At 42.2% G+C, this 19,504-nt stretch overlaps 1 protein-coding gene across 1 annotated transcript in view; it reads left to right on the top strand.

Moving 5' to 3' along the window:
• The window catches only part of SPTLC3 (serine palmitoyltransferase long chain base subunit 3), a 79,316-nt gene extending 60,030 nt beyond the window's left edge, over positions 1 to 19,286 (top strand). Inside the window, exons 8-10 of the mRNA XM_081097450.1 lie at positions 13,213 to 13,348; positions 17,912 to 18,041; positions 19,115 to 19,286. Coding sequence (XP_080953576.1) covers positions 13,213 to 13,348; positions 17,912 to 18,041; positions 19,115 to 19,228 — 380 coding nt within the window. The 3' untranslated portion in view covers positions 19,229 to 19,286. The remainder of the gene's footprint in view (positions 1 to 13,212; positions 13,349 to 17,911; positions 18,042 to 19,114) is intronic.
• The last annotated feature ends 218 nt before the right edge of the window (positions 19,287 to 19,504 follow it).

Below are 19,504 nucleotides of genomic sequence, written 5' to 3'. Positions count from 1 at the left end.
AGGAAGGCATTGTATACTTTAGACAGTTTCCCAATGTTTCTCTATTGACTTAGTAAATAAACTCTTGACCTGGAATGGAATAAAAGCAGCTAAGGACAAAAGAAAAACAAAGTCCAAAGGACTGACGATGAATCTCTTTCCCTTTTATAGGGACTCTTAGGGCTTCTCGTCTGGCTTTTACTACAACCACTTCTGCTGCTTTTTCACAAAACCTAGTCTCAGTCCATGGCAGGGATTGAGATCATTATCATTATTATGTTGCTAAATTCCCCAATGCTGTGTACTATTTGAAGGGAGAAAATGAACCCTGGGCATAATGCTGCCCCAGAAGAAATTAAAATAACATAAAATTGGAACAGCTCTGGAAGTCAGGCCAAACCAAGAGAGAACGTATATTTTGGAAATAGTAACACACTCTCAAACATTCAGGAGATATTTTTGGAAGAGAGGGTGTCATGAGACAGAACATTATAAATTGCATCATTATCAGAAAATTGTAAATTTCACTTTAAAACATGCAATTTAAAAGCATAGACATGTAGGCTAGTTATTTGAACTGGATGGGTTTATTTTGAGTCACCCCAACTCTCCTGTTCAGCCACACTTTGGTTCAGAATTTTGGGTCCATGAACTAAAAGGAGGCTAAGAGGCTTGAGCAAGGATAGAACCTCTGATGTCCATCACACTGGCACCCAGCACTTGACTTGTCAAGGTAACCAGTCACAAGAGAAGACTGAACTGCGAGCCTAGTAGAGATGAAATTAGTGACTCTGTCAAGGTTAAATTCATATGAAAATATGACCCTGATCAACATCACTTTAAGCGTTTCATCTACTTTGGGAAGCACGAACACTGTGCTTCTGTTGTTATGGCCACAAGGGCAAGTTCATTCCGCACAACTCATCCTGTACCATGTCCAAGATTTAAAAGATTCTTTTTCAAGTGCTTAAATTTCTGTTGTTTATTCAGCTACTAGAAGAAGTTGTATAAAATGGCAATGTCTTTCAAGTAACTTTATTCATTTATGAACCTCCGTCATATTTCTTGCCTTTCCCCTCTACCGAGGAAATATAAGATAAAGAGAAGGGAAGGGAGACTTAGTGTACATTCGCACTGGAAAATATAGTCCTGCCTCATTTTTAAATCATCTCGGGTGGATTATTTCATTCATCCTGATCATTTGTGAACTTTTATCATGAGATTGGCAGGTGAGGTACTGACCCTGCCTCTAACCCAACATGGACTTGAAGAAAGTGGCACCAGTGCCTTCCAGCTGTGACCTTGGACCTTTGCTCTGGTCCCTGAAACAGGGCACACATATTTTTGCACTTGAGTTGATAGGTTTAAAAAACAGAAGTGACTAACTGGGAAGATTTAGGGCTCTGAGAGAGGCAAGAAAGGAGTATACCGGGTGACAGCAATTCGCTCTCAAGAGTGGAATTTTCTCACTTTCCTACTGTTTATATTTGACACTAGATACCTGCACAGGCGTCTCTCCTAAGATGTTGCTTTTCTTCAGCTGCTTGGGGGCTGCAAACTACACTTACCCATCTGCAGCATCAAATTTATCTTGCAGCTACTCTTGCTAATTACTCTTTATCTGAAATTCTGTCTCTTCCTCCAAGAGAAGAAGAGAGAGTGGAAACGAAAAAGTCCAGCGATTGGGGCGATAAAACTATGATAATTAGTTTTAAAAGGCCTTCTCACGTTTCTCAGCCTCTACCTTGGTGGAGAGTTCAGCTAGTACAAAATTGGCTTCCTACCATTTCTTTTCTCCCCACAAACCCGGCAAGGATTGTTAGTTCTGTCCCTCTGAAGTCTCTCAATGAATGTGAGAGGAGTCCCCAGAGAACCCTCCCCCAATGCACCATCTGAGGCCCTGGCACTGAAGACCCTTGGCATTGTTGAGGGAGGAACTAGCTGCTGCTTCCTAAATATATTTGCTACTTGGTTACCAGCTGGAGATGCAGAAAGAGGCAGAGAGAGAGAGAGAGAGAGAGAGAGAGAGAGAGAGAGAGAGAGAGAACGGAGAGCTGCATTTTCTAAATGGTTTCAGGCCACTGGCATTTCAGCAATAGCTAATACAAAACAGATGGCGGGTGCTACGCTCCGCTGGCCTTCAACTCGGGGCTGCCTCCGTCCATGATTAATCACCTGTGCTGGGGGGTAAAAAAGTTCTACCTGGTCTTTGTGTGCTGTGCGTGTGGACCTGAGGCTGCACTTAGCAAGCAAAGTGACAGGCCTTGCCTCTCTGCCCTATGGCTGCTTATGTGCCTGGAGAATGACTTGGGTTTGTCCCATAAACACAGAATTGCCAGCAAACTGAACTCTGGCTAGGAAGGGGAGTTTGTTTGTGCAGAAATCCCTTGCAAAATGCTCTGCAACCTTCTGCTCCTTCATTTACTCACCTTAACCGTTAGCCAAGGGCAGAATTTTAGGGCAGCTCAGTAAATTCTGCACGTGCCTTGAGCCCTTTAAAAAAATGTCCCTAGCAAGAGTGTAAAGAGAATCTGTTTGTCTTTTTGTCTTTTGCATGGCAATGGGGCAAAAGGATAGTGTGGCCACTTCCTTCCACCATCCTACAAACAAGATATCCTTTTACACCCGGGCCCTAGGAAAGTTTCCTCTCCACTGTTGTTTCTTCTGCATAGATGGGCTCTGGGGTGGCGGGGAGGGGCGGGGGGGAGGCGATGAAGCGCACATGGAATTCCATGTTGGTTCAGCACAACTGGGGAAGGGGCCAGCCTGATGCCAGCTGTAGCATCTTGAAGGATGAAGGGGAGCCGCTGTTCCCCATTGATCTTTGTTTCCCCACCACGGGTTCATTTTCAGCTAAGCAGCGAAAGCCCCAAGTGCAGCAGGGGCCATACCCCAGCCCCCCTTTTGTCTGGAGAAGTGCGTGGAGAAAACCAGCTACCCCAGCAGCCACAGCTGGGGAGGATTAAGCAGGTGGATTTGTGCCTGGAGAAGCCCAGCATGTGTTCTGGGCTGGAGTGAATGTATTTGGTTTCTATCTTGGTATAAACAGTACCGCAAACTAAGCGGCTGGAAACAATGCCCATTTATTATCTCATGGTCTTGGGTCAGAGTCCAGGCACAGTTGGTTCTCTCAGCTCCCAGGGACGGCTCGAACTCCTTCCCACGTGGCCCCATCCACCTTACAGCCAGCGATGGAGACTTTTCTTCAGGTCAGACACCCCTCTCTCTTCTTGAACCTCTTTCTTCAGGGAGATCCCAGCCCCTTCTAAGGGCTCACCTGATTATGTACTGGTTAATGTGCTTCAATGTTATTTTACCTTTGTAAAATAGGAGACTTTTTGTAGTTAGATTTCCAGTGAATCTATGCTTCAACTGGAATACTGAGAATAAAAATTATTTGGTGAATACTTAATCCTGGGACATAAAAAGATCTGAAGACCTGTCCCAGGCACCAAAGAAGACTTAGGCAGGCACAGGGACAGCCAGATGGGCTGCAGGTGCCGCAGGTCACTTCGATTGATCTCCAGGGTCCAGCGGTAGAGGGCAAATCCAAATCATTCAGGCTAGTCTTTTGGTTCAGTGAGTTTGGTTTTCAATATTTTTGAACCATGGAATCTTTTTCAAATGAAATGTACATGAAAGTCCATTTTGTAAAATATATATAGTTTTTCAATTTTACAACACATATAGGGCTTAGGGCGGGGCAGACAATCTTCTAAGTACTTACTTAATACCTAATCCTCTGTAACAATATGTAATGGGCTTCAGTATGATGATGATTGGCATCTGTCCCATTGCACAGGTGAATAAGCTGAGATACAGACGGATGAAGCACCTTGTCCCAAATGGCCGAGCTGATTTTGAATCCAAGACACTGGGTCACAGTCCCTGAGCACTTGGTCTTGATGCTGCTGTTGCCGTGGGGGGGGCAGCTTGGGGAGCGGGGTGGTCTGATCTCCTATTTGCTGAGCCTCTCCTTCAATTTTTGCTCCCATGCCCCTCCCTGAGGTTTCCCCAGAGCACCTCCCAGCAAACACTTTGAAAACCAGATATTTGAATCATGAAGGCAGCTTGGATGAGGTTTCCTGGTGGCCACTTTCATTTGCATCATTTCTCAGAGCCTTTCAGAGGCCCCAATAACCCGGTTACTCAATGCAGAGCCTGTCCATTGCTGCTTCCTTTGCCTTCTTGCCACAAATCAGAACAGTTGCTGACACACAGACTTATGCTGCCACTCTGGCTTCCTACCTTGGCTTGCCACCTCCAGGTTTTCCTCATCTGAATCCATACTCAATACACAATGAGTTTTTCTCTTTCTAACTCCCCTGGAACGTGGCATTTCCTGCTCCTGAGGCTGCCGTGGCTCCCTATGACTCACCAGAACCTTCCAGCCCTTAGGGTGGAACTCTCAGATCCCAATGGTTTGACTTCACTGATCTTTCTCATAGCCATAATCCAAACATTCTAGATAAGTAAGTTAGTGACAACCAACCCACCGTCTCCAAAATTACATGCACAAGATGTTAACCCATCACCTGTAGGTCTTTGCTCCAAACTCCCAGAGCATTTCTTCCACAGATCATTCAATTTTCTACCTTTCTTTATAATTACATGATTTTTTTTTCATGTCTATAGACTAGATCATATATGCTCCTTGAAAATAGTAGATACCTTTGCCTTTTAATCCACCATTGATCACAACAGTTGCTTAATAGTACACTCCCCAAAATCTTGGAAAACAGATGAAGCAGTTATGTGATCATCCCCATTTAACAGATTAGTAAATCGAGGCTCAGAGATAATGAGTGGCTTGTTCATCTTCATAGAAAAAAGAAAAAAATCAGATGGAACTTGAGGCACAGATCTGTTGACGGAGAGCAAAATACCAAGACTAAATTGTTCTCTGGTGTCTTCAATTAAGATCAGCCTTATTATCTTTGTAGACTCAAAAACCCACAGTATAATTTGTGACTTGGAGTGGTGGTTCTTCATTGGGATGCACACCGCAGTTACCCAGGGAGTTTTTCTGAAAACTAATAATTTAATATTATGAAATTAAATAATAGTATCATTTTTGGAGCAGAATCTCTACAGAGAGGGCCTTACTGTGTGTATTCGAGAAAAAACAAACCCGAAAGTCTCTGTGTGTCCTCCTGCTTAAGAATCGCTGATTTACAAGGTTCCCAGAAGGACCCTAGCCTTCCAAATTACCCCATTCAGCATGTAAAAGTTCCATAATTAGTGACTTTTGAAGATACTGCTCTCTATTTAATGCAAGCCAACATGAAATCATTATTCTTCCTGTAAGTACGCATGAAGTACTCACATGTGAACAGCCTGCTAACTTCATCTGTATCTGTCTCATGGCTCTTGTTCTCAAGTGTGAATCATCTGACACCTGCCCTGTCTACTAGTAACTAGTGGGTCATTTCTTTGTAAACAGCCTCGGAAGTTTTCCATCTTCTACGCCACCTTGGCAGCTGGCCGGGCTCCTGTGCATAGTGAGTGCTTTTCATTTGTGAAATGTATGAACCCATGAATCATGGAATTCACACCTCATCAGGAATGACTTTACCAGCTTCTTTCCAAAGAGCAGGCTCTGATAGACTCAGAGGCACAGCCAGTTTCCAGGTCAGCTGGGTAACGCATTAATGACCTTCCAGCCTCAGTTTCCTCATCTGTTCAGGGGGCCCAAAAACACACTGCTTGGCTCATAACAGGTGCACAAGAGATGTCCATTTTACCCCTCCTTGTGCATTAAGCCCCTGATGGGATAGGTCAGCAGTGGGTGGGTGGGGAGGTGGAGGTGGCAGTGTCTTCCCAGGGCCCTTGAAATCAGGCCATGCAGACAGCCACTGCCCTTGATGTCCGGCCTGCCTGCTCCTGTGCGCATTCCACAGGGTAGGACTGAGCGGCCTGGAGAGTCCTTGGAACATGTGCATGTGACTATAAAACCTGCCATAACCTTGGAATCCGGACATCAAAAGGGAGCGCTCCAGTGCCTGATAAAAAAAAAAAAAAAATGCGTTCCTCTCAGCAAACCACTCCAAACACTGTTTTCTCCATCCTACTGAGAAGCTTGTCACTGCTAATGTGATTCTTATGATTCTTGCCCCTCTGTAGCCTCTTGATCTTTACTGAGATCTCTCTGCCCCTGAGTGTGTTGGACACAAAATGTCCCGTCTGGTGTCCAGAGCTTAAAATAATAGACGCTGGGTTCCTGCTTCCACGTTGAAACTTTACTCCAAGGTCTCTCGCAAACTCCCCTCCGCCTCCTGCCCCCTCTCCATGTGGGGAGAAGCAAGGCTGACCGGGCAGACAAAGAAGGGGGAAGAGGCAGGGAGATCAGGCATTCTTTGAACTCCTCGGGCATTCTCTGATATCAATTTGGATTTGGGGTGAGACATGTTTTATGGAAAGATTCTTCCCATCCCTGAAGAAAAGGACCACATTTTCCGAGCAACGCTGCCTCGGCGTGTGCTTGCGGCCATTGAGCCAGTGGTGGCATGCGAAGTAATGTAAGGGAGGGTGAGCAGTGTGTATTTCTGCCTGTGCGTTTTGAAGCTTGGAAAATAATACAATAAGTCACCCCGTGGCATCTGGGCATGTTCATGTTTCCTCTGTTCAAAAATCAGCTTGCGAAGTCTGCAGAAAATAGAGATGGGCACTGGTGTTGGCTCGCGAGCTCCGCAAATCCGCCTCTTTCACTTAGTCTCACAGGGGGAAATGCCTGTCTCTCCTGTTTTGCATGCTGACGGTTCAGCCGAAAAGAAAGTTTCCTTCTTTAGCTTTTGACAGGTTTTTTCTGGGAGTCGCCACCGTCCGCAATTCTTTCTGGCCCTCTGGAGACTGAGTCGTCTCAAACATATTTTTGGAAAGGCCACAGACGATTGTTTTTATTGGGGACTGCAGGGCTTTGTAGTGGGATGCTTTGTGTTTTATTTGTTTTCCTTCCCCTGCCCCAGCTGTTTTTGTTTTAACAGCATTGGAGGGAAGGTTAAGGTATTTGTGGCCTCTGTTAACCTAGCCCATCTCTCAAGTCGACACAGCTAGAAATCTGAATGGATGGAACGGCAGCATACAGGTCATCTGCCAAGATGGGTTCATCCCTGATTTCATCCACCCTCACGAGAGGGGTGAGGTTGACACAGGGGTCGACCTCAAGTTGAGTGAGCGCTTCGGAGCAGATAGCTGTCAGAGAAGCAGGTCACCCCCATGATATGTACTATCTGAGAGCCCAAGCACTCAGTAGCCGCTGGGTTGTCATCGTGCCAAATGAGAAACTATAACATAGCCCATAGTTTTTACTTTTACTCTCCATGTCCAACCAAGGAGCGTGACTCAGCCAGGACACAATCGGGCACCTAACACTGCCCTGCATCATCATCGGAGTCTCCTTGGCTGTAGCTTGTAAAAACCAAAACTCATGCCTAGTTTCATCCTAAAAGAACCTCATTTATATGGTGTGTGGTGCAGGCTGGGCATCGGATTTTGCCAAGCTCTCCAGATGATTCTGAGGTGGCACCCAGGCTGCTGAGAACTGCTGCCCTGTGAAAAGGAAGGGAATAATGGCCTTCTGGGCACCTACTATATGCCAGGCACAGTAGTAAGCATTTTCCTGCATTAATCCCTTTATTTCTCTCAATGTTCCTGGGAGGTAAGCTTATTTATCTCTATTTTACAGGTAAAACTGAGGTTTTAAGGCCTTAGGTTGTCCAGGTCCAGTTTGATTCTTAGACCATTTAATTTTAAAACCTATCTTTTTCCACTCAACAGCCTCTTCGGAGGACCCAGAATAAAGCAAAATAAAACACTTGGATCACCTCTCCAGAACCCTACATAAGAGATCAGCTCAATCACTTACTTATCTGCTCGGGGACCTTCCCTGTCTTCTACGGAATAGGTGGAAGAAGGATCAGAAATGAGTGATGGATTTTGCATGTTGAGAAGGGATTGTGGCTGTAAAGGCCAGTCTCCATGTCATCCTGGCTTGGCTGACCCTGTAAGAAAGCCCAAGTACTAAGCATACCTTCTACTTTTACAAAGCACTCTTCCAGCAAGGATCTCAAAGCACAACGTAATTAATAAAATCACCCACATCCTGTCTAGATGAGTAGCATTTTATATGTACAAATTCTTCTCTGCCCCCAGGCCCTCCAGGAGTAGGAGAATGTTTCCAATTTTAAAGAGTGAGCAATAGAGTAATTGAAAGGAGCTGTATCTTGGCCAACTCAAAAGACCTCAAAGGCATTTATAGTGACCTAGATGAGAAAACATGGTGACCACAAAGTGTGTCATAATGGCTTGTAATCCATGCTGTGCTAAATGGTTCAAAGATAGGAGACAGGGCAAGAATAAAACATTCAGTTCTTAAGAATCAACTACCCCTGGGACTGATATTCTGATGTTTGGTCAACTCTCCAAAGGATCTAGAAGCAGTAAAGTGATGACATTAGCTGATGATTCAGTTACTTGGGTTAATCAAGGCAGAGGGGACAGACGGGGCCAATTAAGTAGCTGGGCAGCCCAATGATAGATGAATCATTATGGGCAAGTGCAAAGATAATGCCATTGGGAAAAGCAATTTAAGTCATTCATGCACTTCCAGGCCAGGAAATCCTTCTAGTCTTTGAGGGGGATCATTTAAGAATCATCAGACCCAGCCTGATGAAGTCATCTATTCATTGTGCAACTAACGATCAACAAAAGAGCTGAATGCACCAGGGGACAGGCCATATGGAATACATTTGGGTGGCTGGGATGTATATCTGTGCCTTCATTTCAGGCACCTTCTCTAAAACACGTCTTACTCCATCCCTCTTTCCTTTTTCTTTCCTGTCCACAATCGCCCCCTGCTTTTCATGTTCTAATACACAGAGTCGATGTATGGATGAAATTTTTAAATATAAAGACAAATATTCTCATTCCTAATTTCTAGTTCTTTTCTTTACATAGGTTTCTCCCTGTACACATAACTAGTTTCCAAGGGATGCTCAGCATGTCACAAAACAACTTTTTTAAGCACCAAGGAGGTTATGTCTATAAAATTTATACAATTTTTTCTATACTTCTCTTAACCCCTTGCTAGAATTAAAGTTTCAAGTCTGGAACTTTGGGAAAGAAAGCTTATCATTTGTGTGTGTGGGCGGGGGGGCGGGGGGGCGGAATAAGGTGAGTGGGAAAATAGAAACATATATTAAAGTAAATCATACTTGCAACTACTTGTTTTTTAAAAACCAACATCTCAATCGGGACCTTGAAGTAAAGGTTATCAAATATGGCCATGTTGATAAAGCCCATGAACACTATTTTATCTCTTGATTTATCTTCTCCCTCCTCAGTTGCTATTTATCTAGCTTTTAAGTTCATCCTTCTCTTCCCAACCATTAAATGTTGGGTTTTTCAATCTCTGTACTTTTTTTAGACTATCTACCCAGAGTTTCAGCCTTATCATACCTTGTTCTCAACCACTCTTTTCTACAAACTGTAGGACTATTGCACCTGTTCTGTTTCCTGTGTCTAAAATGCTCTCCCCTGTTTGATGTTTTGTTTTGTTTTTATTTGTTTGTTTTTGTTTTTTGTTTGTGGATGGTTTTCTTTTCTTTTACCAGGTTAACATTTGTTCATCCTTCAGATCTAAGCTCACTTATTATGTATTGGCTTCCTCAGACTTGGTACAATCTGACATGGGTTCCCATAATATCAGATAACATTTTTTACAGGACTCATCAGAGCTACAATTTTACATCCATTTATGATGATTTGATTGTCTGTCTCCCACTAGATTATAAACTCTTCCCTCTTCCTGTTTCTTTTTTCCTGTTTCTACTAACTTTTCCCTGCCCACTTCTCTTCTTCATGGTTTTTCATAGCTCTTACTTATCAATGGTTTCCTCTATCTTATAGATTCTGATAATAAGCTTTTCTCTCTCTGTCTGTCAATATCTAGTCTTACTACCAATTGTTGGTTCCCTCTAAATTTTTCACATTCACACTTTATGGAGTAAGAGGATTTTATTGGTGTAATTGATATTTGTTATCTCTATGGGAAAGTTCCTGTGATAGACCAATTCATGGATCCTGGCCCAATATCCAAATGTACTGCCCTCAGATCAAGGATGTCTTGCATCCATTAGCTGTGGCCAGCCTGATGGGGCTAAGAGGTCAGCTTTCCTGAGGAAGTACAATAAGCCAGATGCTTTCTCTTTTTTATAATGACATGCTTACTGAGAGCTGGCAGACTTGGGAAGGTATCTTCCTTGAGAACTGGGAATGGGTGAAAGATAATAACAGAAAACAAGAAGGGACAATTGGAGTATTCAACATCATTATCCTTAGTTGGTGTTGCACTCAATTAAATCTTCATTACTCGACATTTATTGTTAACTCACTGAAAATGTCACAGAGGTCAAGTAGATGTGGGTCTGATGAGCAAAGAAAAATTCTGAAAAGAAGATCTGATGTATTTGGGGAGTGATAGAGCCTAATTTAAAAATGCTATAGGTTTGGATAAAGAAAATGCCATTTGGGGGCTGTCTACTTTTGGTTCACCATGACTTTTCAGAATTAGCCCTTCAGTTCCCTGATCCAAAGTGAAGGGGGTCTGCCAGCTCTTCTCTGTGGTAGGGTCCAGACTTGATATCCTACCTCACCCCTCACAACATGAACCTGTCTAGAGCTTCAACCTTTCAACTGCCTCTGCTGAAAAAAAAAATGGTAGAACAGTGATCCTAACAGCTGGCAGAGATAAATTTTATTGAGCTTCAGGAAAAGAGGTGGCTACCATTCAGTATCTAGCCAGACATTATTCATTGCTGCTCTTGGGGAGAGTATCATAATATAGGGGTTATCAATACAGAATCCAGAACCCAATTACCTGGGTTTAAATTCTGATTCTGCTGCCTACTAACTGTATGAACTTGGGTAAGTTACTTGGTTTCCTCATGTATAACATGAGATTATAACATCTATATCAATAGAGTTTTTAAAGGACTAAATATATTATTAAATATCAAGTGCTTATAACAGTAGTGATATTACATATTTGTGAGCTACAATTACTGTTGTTGATATTATTTTTTTTAATATACTTTATTGATTTTTTACAGAGAGGAAGGGAGAGGGATAGAGCATTAGAAACATCGATGATGAGAGAGAAACATCGATCAGTTGCCTCCCGCACACCTCCTGCTGGGGATGTGCCTGCAACCAAGGTACATGACCTTGACCAGAATTGAACCCGGGACCCTTCAGTCCACAGGCCGACGCTCTATCCACTGAGCCAAACCGGTTAGGGCTGTTGTTGATATTATTATTATCCTTTAGAGCAGGGGTGAGCAAACTTTTTGACTCGAGGGCCACAATGAGTTCTTAAACTGGACCGGAGGGCCGGAACAAAAGCATGGATGGAGTGTTTGTGTGAACTAATATAAATTCAAAGTAAACATCATTACATAAAAGGGTACGGTCTTTTTTTTTTTTTTTTTAGTTTTATTCATTTCAAATGGGCCGAATCTGGCCCGTGGGCCGTAGTTTGCCCACGGCTGCTTTAGAGGTAACCTCATCCAATTAGTGGCCTACCTATATTTCTCAGGACACATTTGGTTATAGGTGTTAGAAATTCAGCTCAAAGTAACTTAAGTAAGAAAAATAAATGTATTGATTCACACAACAGAGCCAGTCCAGGGAATGGACTCACTTAGGCATGAATAAACCCAAGAGTTTCGATGATGCTACCAGGCCTCTTGCAGACTTGTGTCTTAACTTTCTTCTGGGTCAGCATCATTTTCAAGCCTGTTTCCTCCATACGGTGACAGATGTAGCTTGAGACTAACCTAACTCTTACACTTCTTCCTCAGTGGATCTGAAAGACTCTGATAGGCCCAGGTTGCATTCCATCATGAACCAATAATCAGGAAAATGGGAAGGCAGGGTGAACTCTACCTGAATTCACATCATGGTCCCCTGGAGGAAGGATGTTGAGCAGGAGATGTCCACTGCTTAACCCATTGCCAAGGCACAATCTAGGGCCATATCTCTAAGAAGGAACTAGAGGACATGTTTACTAAATATTTTACCCATTTTACATCTAGAGAACTAAAGACAACCAGGACTGATGTTCAAATTATTGAATAACTGGTAGAGCAGCAGCTCTGATCAGTTTGAATGGACAGCTGAACGGAGGTCAGCAGTAGCAGCACATTCCTGCTGAATAGCAACCTGGCATCAAATGTGAACATTGGACTGATTTCTGGGGGGAGTTAGACACTCAGTCCTTTTCAACCTTCCTATTGAAGATTTACTGACTAGTTGTGGGTGATTTACTGACTTTCCTGATTAGAGACAGGACTGAAGTAGACAAATGTCTTCAGAACTCCTTCTGCTCTTTAATTCCATGGTTGTCTCATGTGTGTAACCTCCCCACTGGACGCATGCTGAGGACAGAAGATAAACTTTAGAGCAAAAGCACCAATAACCTGGAAATGGACACCCGTACCTTGGCTTGACCTTCTGCTTGGAGTCAACACTGTCATTTTTTTCTGCTTGGGGAAAGCAGAGGTCTCCCTCTTCCCTTCCCTCTATTACGCTACCATCATCAAATACCTTACAAAATTGTCCTGGTTTCCGCTGGACCTGTCTTGTCTAGGAAAGTGCTACCCCTTCAAACTCAGGTTGGGTGACATGTTCTTTAGTTAGAGACTTAGATGAGGGGCAATTTAATGGACCAGCTCAGCTGTGTTTAAAAGCCTCTACCAACAACTGGTGTGATAATACGTGTGTGTGTGTTTGTGTGTGTATGAGAGAGAGAGAGAGTGAGAGAGAGATTCCTTATGTCACTCCTTCTCTTAAGTTAATGTTTTTAAAGCAGTTACTGCAGAGTTCATACACAATGGGTACCTAGTAAATGATAATTCATCTCATTCCTTCTTGCTAGAACCTTCCCCACCACCCCACCCCACCCCACTGCAATTCTACAGCCTAGCCTACCTTTAGATGCTAGCAATACCTGGAAGCACCATTGCCCCTAGATCCTATCTTCCAGGCTCAGGGCAGTTCTCAGGCATTAGTGCCCACACCTACTTACCAGGAGATACGTTCCCACCCTACTTCCACCTCCTCCCAACTAACGCTGCAGGCCTGCGGAAAGACTTAGGAATGCTTGCCAAGCCCATCTGACCTTTGCTTCCCTCTTCCTGGTGGTAATTGATGGATTTCATGCCTGTCTCCTTTCAGGGCTAAAGAGAGTACGGCAACTTGCAAAAAACACAAGATACTTCAGACAGAGACTGAACGAAATGGGATTCATTATCTATGGCAATGAGGAATCTCCTGTGGTCCCCCTGCTCCTTTACATGCCTGGTAAAGTAGCGTGAGTATCCAACAGACTCTCGGAGTCATGCTTAAGCCCCAAGGTGATCTGACTAAGATGGTGCTTTTGACACTGAGGCTCTTGCAGTGTAGGCCTTGATCGTGTGCTTTTGACAGGTGCTGAGTTCGGATTTCACTTGTGGAGCTGCTCAGAAGCCACATGGCCTATCAGCAGGGTCTTTTCACAATTGCTAAGGTCCACCATTTCCAAGTTCTGTGAATTTAGGGGAATCACCTACCCCTCCTAAGGCTCAACAGTAAATCAAGGATGATCCTGAGCCACCTCCTACCCTAAGATCTTTCTCAAAGAGAAATTCTGAAGACCCTTTCTCCTAATATTTAAAACAACATGACCAGGTTCTGTGCTTTCTCCCATTGAACACTTGCCATCCTCAGAAGAAGGCAGCCTTGCTTTAGGGCTGCCTTAAAGGTAAACTGAGGTTGAGAGCAGGTAAACAGCTTGCTCAATGTCATACTTGTCAAGCAGTAGTAAAACCAAGGGGCCATCCAAACCTAGGCTTGCTCCAATGCTCATGATCTTAACACCAAATTTTAATGCCTCTCCTGTGAGCTTAGTTGGAGTTGTTTTCCATTGATCCCTTGTGATGGGTAGGAATGAGTTAATAGATTGATTCTTCAGAGTATGCTTTTGTGTCACTTTGCCACAGCAAAATTCCAAACAGTTAAAACATGTGTGAGTTGTTTAGTGTGCCACAGATTACAGATCTGGGTCAGGATTGCATTGCCTGGAGTGGCAAGAAGACAGTGTGCTACGGAAAGGTCACCCGGGATACTGCTCTGTGCTAATGGCAGGGAGGGGTGACAATGGTGATTCAAAGTTGCAGAGAATCCAAAGCCCTTTAACCTCTGATTTTAGAGAGCACAAAAGAAAACTTACCTTTATTCAGAGTTGTTGGGGAAATGGTGTTTTCTGGAAGATTCTATATTGAGTTCATGTCAACCTAACATTTTATCCTTAACTCAAATGAAGATATCAAATATCAACTTACTTTATTTTTGAGAGTGTGATGTGCACAACACTGGCAGGTGACAGAAGGGGGTGTGCTGGACAGTTCCAACGTTGATGATAAAAGCCATAATAAAAATCTCAAAGGTTGGGAAACGGATCAATCCAATGAGAAGATTCCATGAAGAGTAAAAGCAAATTCATTTAAATTCAAGAACTCAACTCTACCATAACAGAAAGAGAGTGTCTGCTCCTTTAAGTGCCAGGAGGCCTGACTGGACACAGTAAATGTGGAATTAAAAATAGAACTAAGAGGAGCTTTATGTAAAAGTTATGCACTATGGTGTAGTGAGATATTTGGAAAAAGAATTTTGACTCTGCCTCTTCCTAATCAGGGAAACCTTGGACAAGTTACCCAACCTTCTGAAGCCGCAGTTTTTTCATTTTTGAAATGAGATATAATAGTACCTATTTCATAAGGCCATTGTGAAGGTTAAACAAGATGAGGTCTGTCGGCATTTGGCATTGCCTCTTATGTAGAAGCTACTCAGTGTTAACTATTATTATTAATAGTATTAATAATATGTATAAAGCACTCGATATAGTGTTTAGTGTACTGTAAGCACTCAGTCTGTGGTAACCATTATTATTACTACTACTACTTCTAATTCTGTTACAATGATGATGGTTACTAGTTTTAACTGAATGCAAGATTGAGTTACCATGGTTGCATGGCTCTCCAAAACTTTAGTTACATTAATAAAAATAGAACTTCTGGGGAAAATAGTAGATAAAGATATTGTGATACCCTGCATCAATTATGCTATCTTAAACACTGGATGATATGTCAAACTCTCTAGTGTCTTCCAATTTAAGATGGTTTTTAATGAGGAGCTAATGTTGCTAAATGCCAGTGATATGCTCCTAAGGCTCTTAGGCCCAGTGGTCATCCATTGAGGGTAGGACGCTTAGCCCTGGTCTACAAATGAGGACACCAAGACTCACAAAAGTCAAACTGCTTCCTAAGGGCCACTCAGGTTGTAGGTAGTAGAGCATAGAATTCAAAGCCAATTCCATTGGCCTCCTACACCAGAGCTCTTTTCGGTGAATAGCATAGCCTGTCAAGCTTTAGTCCATTGGGAAAAATGCACATCTCACTAAAGCAATGCAGGGTATGAGTTCAGCCTTCTTTAATGTCATCTTTGGTGAATCCAAAGGCATCAGTCATTACAATGGAAACAGAAACTCAACTTGTTTGGTTGTCTAAGGAAACTTAGAATAGGTTAGTTACAAAAGGTCATATCATCTGTTGTTAGCAGGAATTGCTAGCAAGAGTTTGCCCTGCTGCCTGGCCTAATTTCTATCTCTGCTATTTCTTCAATCATAAGTTTATAGGTAGATCATGAGACAGGAGTTAATTGTATGGTATAAGCTAGTGTGTTAGCACTTCTTTCATTTGCTCATTTTAAAATCTTTGATTTCATTTAAAAACTGCAGAATGAAAATATAATCTCCAGCCAGTTGAACTTTTGAAAAGAGTCCTTTTGCAACTTTACCACTGGGATCTTCTAAAAAGTTCAATAGAATGTGATTGCACTTATAAAAAATGCACTTAAGTACTCAAGAATCCATAGTAGTTACTATTTGGTACAGGGCTTATGTTTTCCTTTTATGGCCCTTGTCACACAGGTAGAAGATGATGGAACACAAGATGCCCTGATGCTGCAGGCAACACATGCTAATATTTATTATTATTATTATATTATTATTATTATTACATAATTTCATTTCTTTCAGCCTACGCCAGCTCTGATTTCCTTTGGGGAGTACAAACCCGGAGTCTCATTATAGAAAATGTTCAGGGCAATTATATGCACTAACTGAAAGAGGTGGAGTTTAGAAGTGTAAACTTTAAGCTCAAAAGTGCTCCAGGGAGGCCTCGGATTAGCCTAATGAATCAACAGTCATAGAGTTTGCTCTACATTCTTTGGCAAAACTTGCTTCCTCTGGTACAAAGAGAAACTCACAGACAGTGAAAACGCTCCTTTGGGAGTCCCGACAACTGGCCTGAGATCATGGGTCAGGTGGTTTGTACTCCAGCAATAAAAGCACTTGACTTGTTTCTCAGACAATTATGAGCTCTCAGCCTGTGTAGTTCCGTGGGCAGCCTTCCATAGGGTGATCAAGAAGCAGAAAGAACAGCTTCTGTTTTCAAGTTTTCTCAGTTAGAAAGCTTCATCTCCTGTAACCTTCCCAGGCCAAATCAAAGGGCAGATCTGGCCTTATCCCAGCCAGGGGGCCAGGGAGGCTGTGTGTCCAGTAGGTCTTATAATCTCCATCGCTTCGTTTGATAACCTGCATGAGGCAACCGAAAGGCAGACAGCCTAAGGGCGAGAGGAACGAATAAATGAGCAGGCTTGCTCTCAGCCTGGTTCAAGAATTCTTCCTAAGTTATGACTGGAGGGTTTCTGTGATGCTGTCACAGAATAAGACACCAGCAACTTCTCAATGCTAAGAACAGATCTGAGACATTTGCCTCACTCAGTAAGAGGGATAGATTCACCTGGGGCATGTCTTTTTGTCTGACCATGGCTCTGACAGAAAAAATTTACAGAATATGACAGCCTGATATTCTAGAATTGTTACTGAGATTAGCTCTGGAAAAGGAAGAGACGAGAAGCAGTAAAGGGGAAGGAATTGTAACTTTAAGAGGTTTTCCCCTGCATCAGGAAGCTTTGCAGTTGTGAGACTATTGTCCTACAACCAGCCAGCCTCCCTGTGCGTGTACATTTCTTTCCCTGTCTCCCTCCTGTCCCACTTCCCTTTTAACCAGTTAATGAATTTATTCTCTCTGGACTCCTCATTCACACATAAAGAAATGAGGAGACCCTTGCTATTTTCTGGTTTAATAAAAAATAAAATATTTGGCTCCGGAGTAAGAATATGGCTTGGGGTTGGCTCCTGCAGACCTTCTGACTTTGATCTTCAAATTACAGTCATTAAGTACAGTTTTCTTGAAATTTTCATACTATATCATTAGCATTATGTTTTTAAAACATATAGGTGTGGATTTAATATAGAGAGTGTCCCAAAAATGCATACATACACTTTGAATAGTTATAAAGGCAATGTTTATTAAAATACATTTCATTTTTCAAAATTGAGCTATCAGCTGTTACAGTGTGTATACATTTTTTGGCGGGGGGACAACATCACGTATATTCTTTCTTTATGTAATTGCACTGTGTTAGCTGTTTGGTTTTTATTCATAGGAATCCTGCAGACAAAAGATTTAACATCAGTCAGACTTGTTAAATCAAGGTCACGTCCCTCAGCATTTTCTGCTCAATGTCAGAGACTCAGTACTCAAGATTACTCAGTGAGTGTGCCAGGATCCATAATATACACACTCTGGTGCCATCAAGTGACTGTCCCATTTCTTTGTGAATTGTGTTTGACAGATGCTTAATAACTTCAATCATCTTCTATTGATTGTTTTTTTTTTTAAAGAAAAAGTCAATTAGTCATATTCTCTCTTTTTTGTACAGTATGATGTTGTCATCTCCCAGTAAACTTCCTTTTTTGTCTTTTCTTTAGGGCCTTTGCAAGGCACCTACTAAACAGAAAGATTGGGGTAGTGGTCGTTGGATTTCCAGCTACTCCCCTAGCGGAAGCCAGGGCACGGTTCTGCGTTTCAGCAGCACATACCCGAGAGATGTTAGACACGGTGAGTACAGCACAGGCCAGAGGATCTCCAGTACCGGTACCTTGGATTCTGAGCACGTTCTTTTATTGAACTAGCTAAGGGTTCCATGGGCCTCTCTTGGGAAATTTAGGAAAATAGCACTAATAATGCTCACTGCTAAAAACAAGGGTATGCCAACACTGTCCAACAATGTGATCAACTCAGTAGACAGGAAAAAAAAAAACAGTTTAGTGAAGACCTGAGTCAAGTCAGTGTTTTGGTTTTTATAGAAAAGACTGACTGAGTAGCCAAATGTTGTGCTATTTACACTAGTTCTAAATGCAAAAGCTAATCTAACATGCTTTTTCAGCATCATCTGCCTGCATCACAACATTTTTCATAGCCACCAAATTCATCATAATAACATATAACCCAACTAGGCAACATGTTGGAAAACTAATAATAAAGGCAGCTATTTGCAGGAAGTATTAATGATTTTAAAACCACATTTCATTGTCTTTTGATTTAAATCTTTATGTGGATGAATAATATCAGAGAACTAAGCCATCTCAGTCAGTTTGGAGTTGATGGAACATTCTTATAATGTCAATGCAATTTAGCAAACTATTGAGTGTCTACTATGTGAAAAATCCTGAGAGGAAGTAAAAAGTCTGAGAGGAGACGATAAAAAATAAGCAACTAATGATAATACTAGATAGAATAAGTTCATCTTGGAAAGGAAATTTATATGATTGCAGGAACATGAAGGTAGAAACTTTATCTTTTTCTTCCACAGATTTACCTGTAAGTCATTAAACTTTAAAATAAAGCTAAAGGGTAGCATGGTCAGATACTTTTATTATTTTCTTCATACCACCAAAATAAGTGACACATTCATTATGTGGAGTTAGACAAAGAATATGAAATAAAGTGAATTAGCACCTAACATTCCTCTAGGGATGCCTTATACACCATACCTTAATGATTTGGATTTTTCTTCTTTTCTTTAAAATCAAAGACGCTGGGAAAAGAAGAGTGTAGCTCTCTGTGAGGCACTGGAGAGCAGAGCCACTTGGAGGTTCAAAGATGACTAATGGAAGGTGATCTCTTTACAGGTCTTGGAAGCCCTAGATGAGATGGGTGATCTCCTGCACCTGAAATATTCCAGGAACAAGAAGTCAGCACGCCCCGAACTCTATGATGAAACAAGCTTTGAACTTGATGATTAAGTTCCCAGGTCCTGATTGGCACCTAAAGACTTTGCCAGAAAAATTCTCTCTTTGCCTCAAAAAAGAATATAAGTGCATTTCTCTCCATTTCTAAGGACAATTGGTTTTCAAACCAGCTTAGTCGAACTGAGGGAGACGTTGTTGTGTTCTTAATGTCCCCAACTCAGGACTGTAGAGACAAAAATATGGTTTCAGATTTCTGTTTTTCTTCTCCCAAGTAACCTGCTACACACACACACACACACACACACACACACACACTTCTTATAATGTTTG

Source organism: Myotis nattereri (assembly GCF_964212035.1).
Source record: "Myotis nattereri genome assembly, chromosome: 8".
Classification (NCBI taxonomy): domain Eukaryota; kingdom Metazoa; phylum Chordata; class Mammalia; order Chiroptera; family Vespertilionidae; genus Myotis; species Myotis nattereri.
This window is presented reverse-complemented; position numbering and strand designations above follow the sequence as displayed.